Source organism: Medicago truncatula, chromosome 7 (genome assembly GCF_003473485.1).
Source record: "Medicago truncatula cultivar Jemalong A17 chromosome 7, MtrunA17r5.0-ANR, whole genome shotgun sequence".
NCBI classification, from domain to species: Eukaryota; Viridiplantae; Streptophyta; class Magnoliopsida; order Fabales; family Fabaceae; genus Medicago; species Medicago truncatula.
Window position 1 is genome coordinate 32,549,669 of NC_053048.1, and position 8,716 is coordinate 32,558,384.

At 31.7% G+C, this 8,716-nt stretch overlaps 2 protein-coding genes across 2 annotated transcripts; one reads left to right on the forward strand and one right to left on the reverse strand.

Annotated features, from left to right (window-relative positions):
- Positions 1-209: 209 nt before the first annotated feature.
- LOC112416664 (zinc finger protein 1-like) lies at positions 210-1,025 on the reverse strand. Its single transcript, XM_024770973.1, has one exon. The coding sequence runs from the start codon at positions 1,023-1,025 to the stop codon at positions 210-212; it is 816 nt and encodes a 271-aa protein (XP_024626741.1).
- A 6,178-nt stretch (positions 1,026-7,203) lies between these two features.
- On the forward strand, positions 7,204-8,475 carry LOC11412134 (uncharacterized). Its single transcript, XM_003623307.4, has 2 exons — positions 7,204-7,763; positions 8,245-8,475. The coding sequence occupies exons 1-2, from the start codon at positions 7,241-7,243 to the stop codon at positions 8,304-8,306; spliced, it is 585 nt and encodes a 194-aa protein (XP_003623355.2). The 5' UTR covers positions 7,204-7,240; the 3' UTR covers positions 8,307-8,475.
- The last annotated feature ends 241 nt before the right edge of the window (positions 8,476-8,716 follow it).

Below are 8,716 nucleotides of genomic sequence, written 5' to 3' on the forward strand. Positions count from 1 at the left end.
TATAAGCAAAAGTTATCATTTTATATTCATTCAAGTAATGATTTATGTAGTCTTTATTATAGACTACATACATCATTTAGTGAATGAATCTAAAATGTGTATTTTTGCTTATAATAGTGACTGAATGATGTATAGAAAACATGAGTATGTAAATAATATGATGTTAATGTCTAGATTTGTCTCCAAATATCTTTTATCTTTGGTTCCTTCTAGGTTGATTGAGTTGATGATGAGGACATATTGGGATTTGCCTGAATTAAGCCTTCTCTATTAGGATCACGAGACGATAATGGAAGAGTATGAGAATGAAGTTGATCAATGAAATTTCTTTGAGGAAAAAGTCCCAAACCCAAAGTATTTGACCTTTGTGGAATTGGTAATGAAGCATTTAGACCTCCACCCCAAAAATTAGTCATCCCAAATTGTGGTGTTGCTTGGGGTGAATTTGGCATTTGCATCACATACCGGGTTGCAAGGGGTGTATTTGGCATATACACCCCTCCATAGCCACCATAAGGTGAACCGATCCAAGAAGGAAAGGCATTCGTCACATGGACGCCAATTGGGTTGTGCAAGTTAGCACTACGGAAATATGAATGGCCTTGATAGTGAATAAAGCTTGAAAACCTTAGGGTTAAATCCATCTCTTCCTCTCTCCTTCTATCTTCCATTTTTTTCAAGACACGTTCACGCTTATGAGCATTTTGGTGACCTCCAAGAGCTTGAGAAGTGGAGAATTTCTTGTCACAATAATTACAAGAGAACTCTACCACTTTCTGCTCAGGTAAAGGTTCATCAAGAGTGTTTTGAAATGAACTTGAATGTCCACCATTCTCCAAGGGTTTGGAAGTGGACTTGGTGTGAGTGCCAAGTCTTAGGGTCAGAAAATCCTCAACATGAGATTCAGAGGTTGGTGGCATTATCTTTGACTCCTTCTTTGATTTCGACTCTAATTTTGGCACCTCTACCATTTTGCGTTTGAGGTTTCTATCCTCATCATTTCCAATGAAAATTCTCTCGGACATTTTTGAAAACCTCAAAAAGAGATTTGAAACTATTGAAAACAAACTTGTGTGGTTTCATGATTTGCTAGAGAGGAGTATTTATTGTAAGATTATTTATCGTTGAATTTCTATTCAAGGGAAAGAAATAAAAACATGCAAGAAAAATGTTTATTCAATGGTCAAAATGGATGCAAGCTTTTAAGGAAAATATACAATGATTTTCAACCATGGTCAATAGCTTGACTTGAGATTATTTCAACTACTATTTATTATTATGTTATATATTCAACATATGTATTATTCAATATTTAAAAAATTGTGAAAGTCAAATATAATAATTATTAGCAAATGAAGTTGCAAACTCAAATTAATGCAAGAAAAGAAGAAGAAAAAAATGTCATTAATGCAAGAGAAATTCACCTTAAAGATGAATAAGTGGGGTGTTTGGAGTTCGAACCTCGGTTCTTGCATATATTATACATTATCCTTTACCAAGTGAGCTAAACTCATGGGGACGAAGGAAATTATTTTTAATAGTGTATGGGGTTCGAACCTCGGTTCTTGCATATATTATACATTATCCCTAACTATAATCAACAATAAAAAACCAATCTCTAACTAATTTTATCATTAGCAACCAAAAAAACTAAAATTTCATTAAAACATTTTATCAAACACTTAAAGTCCAACTTTCAATCAACCTAAAATCAAACAATTTCTAAACCCTAAACTACCACATTGCACTCTAAATAACATCTAAACTACAATTTAGTCATAGAGCCCAATTTTTTTAAAGGCACCCCACTTATTATTTGTGCTATAGATCTATTTTTATTCCTCTAAAGAAATGTATTTTTATTTTATGTTTTAGAAATTATAAAGAACTCCTAAAATCCTTTGCTCTTGGGTGACAACTTCATTTCTTTATTTTATGTTTTAGAAAGTATAAAGAGAACTCCTAAAATCCTTCGCTCCGAGGAGAGAACTTCATATGTGTGTCCATAGGTTTTCCAAAGAATATTAGTCACTGTTAAACTGGTCGTGCAAGTTTTTTGGAAGGGTGCAAATTTCATACCTATAACTTATTAAAAAATGATTTCGATTTATTAAATTTTATTTTATATTTTAATTTTTTAAATAAAAATGACGTGTAAACTATTTTTTACGCGTGGCAAGCAAAAAAAATGAAAAATAAAAAGAAAAAGCCATGTAGGTGCCACATCAAAGATTCTGCTGAGTCAATGGGCTTAGGGGGCAATTGTGAAGAATTTTCATTTTACAAGGACGGAATCTAAAAGTTATTTAGTAATAGTAACAAACGTTTAAAAAAAATTATTCCAATAATTTTTTTAATGCCCATAATTTTTTTTATAAGGTCCTATAAAAAAAAAATAAAAAAAAAAAGGATGGTAGGAATATTATTTTCTTATTCTGTCTATGGGATGATATCATCCAGTGGTATATTTTAAAAAATATATACAAAATTATAAAAATAGTTGTTATAAATTACAAGTCGATTTACAATATCAATGAAGCGTTAATGTTATTTTTTCTATTATACTTTTTTATGCTTTAATTTTTTTCAATTTATCTTTTATATACCATTAATAAATGATAATTTTATAAAATTATCCTTAATTTCTTTTTTCATCCAAAATTAATGATATTTCTTAGTTAGTATGAAGTTATCAAAACGACTTGTAATTTTAAAAGTACCGAACAATCAAAGAAGGTATGGAAAGCCCCCTTATTTTACAACCTTTTTTTATCTGAGTACTGCACAATTAATTCTCAATACTCTAGTTAAACCTCTTGTTAATGAATATAGATTGATGTGAAGGGCTGAAAAGAGTGGTAATATTCCGTTCGCAGTACATATAGAATCTGTGTGAACAAAATTGCTAGCAATTCTCACTACTAGAAAAGGTAAAATTAGGGAAGAAAATTAGTGACCAATAAAATAAAATCCCTCACAAATTTTTTGATCGTAAAATTTAGTGATGAAATTAGAGAGTGATTTCACGTTTTCCCTCTCTAAATTTCCCTCATTAAATTTTGCATTTTTAGTAGTGTCTCATTTACATGTTTTAGGTCGGTGAAATTTAATATGGAAACTCAAAGTACCTCCTCAGGTCAAGAATTATGTTCATAGGGTGTGCCATGGGTGGTTCCCAACTCGAGCACGCCTTAGTAATAATATAGGAGTGTCTTGGCCACTTGATTGTGATCTTTGTGGAAGTAATTATGAAGGCATCATCCATGTTTTGATAGAGTGCCCAAGTGTTACTTAAGTTTAGCGTGATGTGAACCTTTGGGATTCAATTGACAAGGTTCTTCATCAAAATTACAATATAGATGCTCTGGTTTTCACTCTTTTGCATCAACTTTCTCCGGTTCAAAGTGAACCTTTTTTCACGGTTTTGTGGAGTTTATGGAAACACAGAAACCTGAAAATTTGTCAACAACAGAACAAAACAAGCACGCAAGTAATTGGATGAGCAACCCACTTGCAGGATGAATATTGAAGAGTGGCACAATGTTTAAAGTCTCGTAGTACAACAACTACGATCACGAACTGGTAAATCTCAATCAGCTGAGATTTGGTGAAGTGGGAGAAACCGACAACTAGAAGGTACAAGTGTAACATCAATGCCTCATTATCTTCATCACTTAATATCACAGATCTGAGGATGTGCATAAGAGATGATTATGATGATGATGATGATGATGATGATGGCGACTTCGTTCTTGCAAAAAACAGTCTGGTTAGCCCCTCTTTGTGATATCGAGGTGGGAGGGATATTTGGTTTACACAAAGCGTTAGAATAGGTTTTAGACCATCAGTTCGACAATGTAGATTTTGCTCTAGACTGTAAGATCATTTATCAATTTAGAACGTTGTGTATTTCGTTGTATTATATCTACCGATAAACAATTGTTACATGATAGTTTTCATAACTTTAAAGTTGAGATCAATAGGAGGAAAACTAATGAGGTTCCTCACGAATTAACACATAACCCCATATAATGCTAACACACATATTTAGAGTGATGTACCATTGTGTATTAGACACATTTTAGCTAATAAAATACAATGAATTACTCACTCCGGTCACATTTATAAACAAAAAACAACTTTTTTTTGTTCTTTGAACAATCAATGTATCGTGTCTATATATAGGTCAGATACATTAGTTGTTCAATAAATCGAAAAAATTATTTTTTTTCTTATAAATTTGATTAGAGGAAGTACTTTCTTAAAATAAAATAAAATAATTGAAACTACCTTTTAGCGACACAAGCACCTAAAAAAGAATTTTGATTCTCTCAATTGAAAATTCTCTGAAGTTTTTTTAAGTGAAATTTCAACCATAAAAAATGAAAGAGAAAGTGAGAGTTAAATTATAAAATAAAATAAAAAATGGTTGTTGTACTTCCTCCGTCCCATAATAACTGGGTCATTTTCAAAAAAAATATTGTCTCAAAAAAATTGACTTATTTCACTTTTCAATACAATGATAATTATTTTTTTTTTTTTTCTAATTATAACTCTAATTAATACTACTTTCATCACTTCCAATTCAATATATTTTACTTTGCATTTATGATAAGAAGGAATGTACCAATACTTGATAAGGGCAAAAGTTATGGTGCATAAGAAAATTCTTATGCACTGTGCATAAGCACTTCACAACCATCAGATTTGATCTCTCTCAATCTAATCACTCTTCTTCCATCTCTCAGATCTCTCTCGCACACTAATTCCGATTTCCGAATTCTCTCTCTTCCTCCGCGGCTTCCACTCCCTCCACCGTCATCGGAAAACTTCGACTGATCTCGTTTCAATTCCGAATGATCTCGATTCATCTACATTTATTCCAATTCTGTTGCCGAATTCATCACCGTCGTTGATTCGTAAGCGTTGCAGAGAGTAATCGATTTTAAGAAATGGTTGGTGGTGCTGCATGAGGTTTTGTTACTCGAGCATTCAATTCTATGCTCGAGGAATGTTCCGGCAAGAAGAATTCGAAATTTGTAGTGTGTTGTGATTATGATGATTGTTTGCTGGAAAAGTGTTTGATGGATTTGTAGTGAAAGCTCAAAAAATGAATTGCTGAAAAATATTGCTCATGTTGTTCTTGCTGGAAACCATTCCCACAGCAAAATGGTTTTGGAGTACAACTCACAGAAACCATTTCTTTCCTCCTCATCCAATTGTGTCAGTCCAAAACTGAATGATGGCAATGGCTATAGGTCCTTAGTTTTTTTCACCTGCTGGAAACCATTAAGTAAATCTAATGGTTTTGGAGTACAACTCATAGAAACCATTTCCACAGCAAAATGGTTCTTCCTCAGCGACGGTGGTTTTGAACTGACGGTGGTTGTGTGATGCACACAGTGATGATGATGAACACAACGATGAACACATCGTTTGATTTTAGACAGAAATAAAAATAGAGATGCGTTTGTGGGGTGTATGACAAAATGGGTTGAGGTGTATGAATCAATTATGCACGGTGCATAAGGAAATCCTTATGCACCAATACCACTCCCCTTGACAAGACACTCAAAACTATTTTTCTTTTTTTTCCACTTATACATTTTTTTCTTAATATATACTCCATCCGATCCTGTTTATAAGAAAAATTTGACTTTTAGATTTACTGAGCAATTGAGACGGGAGAGAATCTCAATGATGGAGATTGATAATTTGAAGAGAAAAAAACAATGAAAAGCAAATCTCTTAAAAAACGGGTTGAAAACATTAAATACACGTGTTATTTTTTTATTTTTTTTTAATCAAAAATTTGCTTTGTGGGACCAAAGCTGCTGCAGTTGTAGAACTTAGTGGGCGATTTTGTAGTTTTTTTTAGGGGTCCAAAATCGCAATTTCGTAAAAGTTAGAAGACCAACACTGCTATTAAGCCTAAAAAAATGTTAAAAGTGCCCTCAAGGCAGAAGTTACACAACCAAAATTAATAACTTTTTATAAAAATTGATGTACTCTACTCTCTTATAAAAAAAACCGTTAAACAGTGTCCTCAAATTATTACTTAATTAAAAGTCAAAACTTATATTTTTCAGACAAATTTTTTATTTATAGTTTTTATTAGCAAGACTCAAAAGAAAATTGTTGATGTATTTTAATGGTGAAGATTGAAAATTCGAAGAAAAAGTACCAATGAAAAGAATCAATTAACGGGTTGAAAACATTAAATACACCAATGAGCCAATGAGAGTTGGGTGGCTACATAGCCCAAGGATGTTCTTTATCACACCGACATAGCATCGTATCAAGAGTTATATACAGCCCCTTTAGCGGTGCATCCATTCTCTTAACTTTATTGGCTTAAATATATTGTTCAAAAGTGACATTAGCTTTAAAGTTCGTGTACTTATAAATTATTACTATTAAATTTATTAAATTAAATTTATTTTTGGTTTAGATTTTTGATTAGATAAATTATGCAATATATTTAAAAAGTCAATTGTTTCTTGTAAATAGAATTGGAGAGAGTAAAGTGTGTTTGATTATCTTATCACAAGAAATGATTTTGACTGAATTGTTTCAAAAATTGTTTCTAACTAAAAGTGAAACGGAGAAAAATTTAAATACTTTGTTCTTTCTCTTATTCTTTTTTTTTTTTATGCTTTAAGACTTCAATTAGATTTTAAAATATGAGAAATGTTAACAAGAAAATAATTTTTTTTTGAAGGACAAGGAAATATGTTGATGTTTTAATATATATAAGACGTGTTTTAGATTTAAATTTGAACATTTACATATATTATACAATATTTATACAAATCTTCTGATTTTATTATTAAATTAAGGAAAATATTAACTTGTGCCCTTAAGGCACAAGTTAATGAACCAAAAGTGAAAAATATTTATTGTAATTAATGTATTTGAATTTAATTTTTTCATTTTTAATTAATTGAATACACAAAATTCGAAATAATGTTTCTACTTTTGAGTTGCTTAACATATGCCCTTAGCGCACAAGTTAACATGCCCCTTAAATTAATATCATGTGTATAGCTCTTGAGTATTTTTCACTATTTTGTATTTATAATAATCGAAATACATCAATAGTTAATATGGATAATAGTAATCATCATTTTCTTTCCTCGATTTATCATTTTATAAATTTGTGAAGTGATGAGTCATGCCACAAATATCGTGAGTCATGGAGTAACAGTTTTCTATATATAGTACTTATCTATTTAGTTAGATGAAACAAGATATTCCAAAGACACAAAATACTATGGAAGACGGTGTAATAGAAACTCCTAATATGTTTCCTCCAATGAATCAAAATTCACAAGATGAGTCCAAAAGAAAAGATGCTAAAGAAAAAGAAGGGCTTGTCTCAACAGAAAAAGATGAAAAGATGAAACAAGAAGAAGAAGAAGAAGCTAAAGAAAGTTCAGGTGGTGGAGGTGTTATTAGCAATTTGATATCAACCTTCATAACTCCTTCAAGTCCAAGAAATGAGAAAGTTACTGCTCAAGATGAAAGTGGAAATGAAGTTCTTGAGAAAAAGGAAGAGGTTGATCAAGATGGTGGAGAGAAAGGGCTCATCAGCAATTTGGTTTCTAACTTCTTTCATAAACGTGAATGTGAAGGTGTGGTGGAGAAGGAAGATGAAGAAATCAAAGTTGATGAAAAGATTAAGAGATTGAAGACAGAGAATGATGCTAATGGTGGCAATGGCGGTGGAGGCTTTATTCATGACATTGTTTCTCATTTACCAGGTAAAAACTACAAAATGTCAAAAACTAAAGGGTCATTTTGCAAAGTTTTATACTACATCTTAATTTTAGGTTATTTTACAAAACCCCTCAATTTCAACTATGGTAAAAAAAATTATCACCCTTCCCCAGCATTATTTTTTGACTTCTTCCCCAAACATGGAAGAATTTTTCTTTGGCCTTGAATTGAATTAGTTTGTTAGTTTTTTCTTGTATATTTTTGTTAGAGAAAATAATTTAGTTTCTTTTTATCAAGTTGTTTAATGATCAAAAAATTGACCTATTAAGGTGAATAAGACAAATATACGGAGTTCGACAAATGTACAGAGTTCAAACCCCGATTCTTATAATATAATGTAATTTTCTACCAACTTAATTAAGTTCGTGGAGACAATAATTTACCGCTTTTATTAGATATACTTTGATGAGGGTTAGTTTGTATTTTTTTTGTACTATTTGATTGACACTGCCTTGTTTGGACCAGATGATGCGGCTCCAACAGCAGATGAGGCAACTATTTTGATTAACTCTCTTGTTCGTGACTAAGGAAACAGAGCAATTCCTTTATGATCACAGGGCCTCATTGCCCCAAAATGTGATTCTTTTGCAATGTCATGTATTTTTATTTGTATTTTTTGAAATTTGTAATGTCATGTATTTACTCCCTGCTTTTCATGACAAAAAACAATTAAAATTGTGCACAAGTTCTTTGATAGTTGCAGACTTGCAGTCCTTTTGTATTGTTGTATTGTGGGAGTTGCTTACACATTCACTACTAAAAATCCATTTTTGTGGAAGTGTATATCCTAACTATACAAATTGTCCGAAAGAATGTACTTGGATAGTATCGCATGTCAAGTGGCAAGAGATGTTAATGCGCATGGATACAAAATCCATACCCACCCGTGCGAACCAAACCCGATTTGTCGGATTTTCTCCGTTTTGATTGGGTTTAG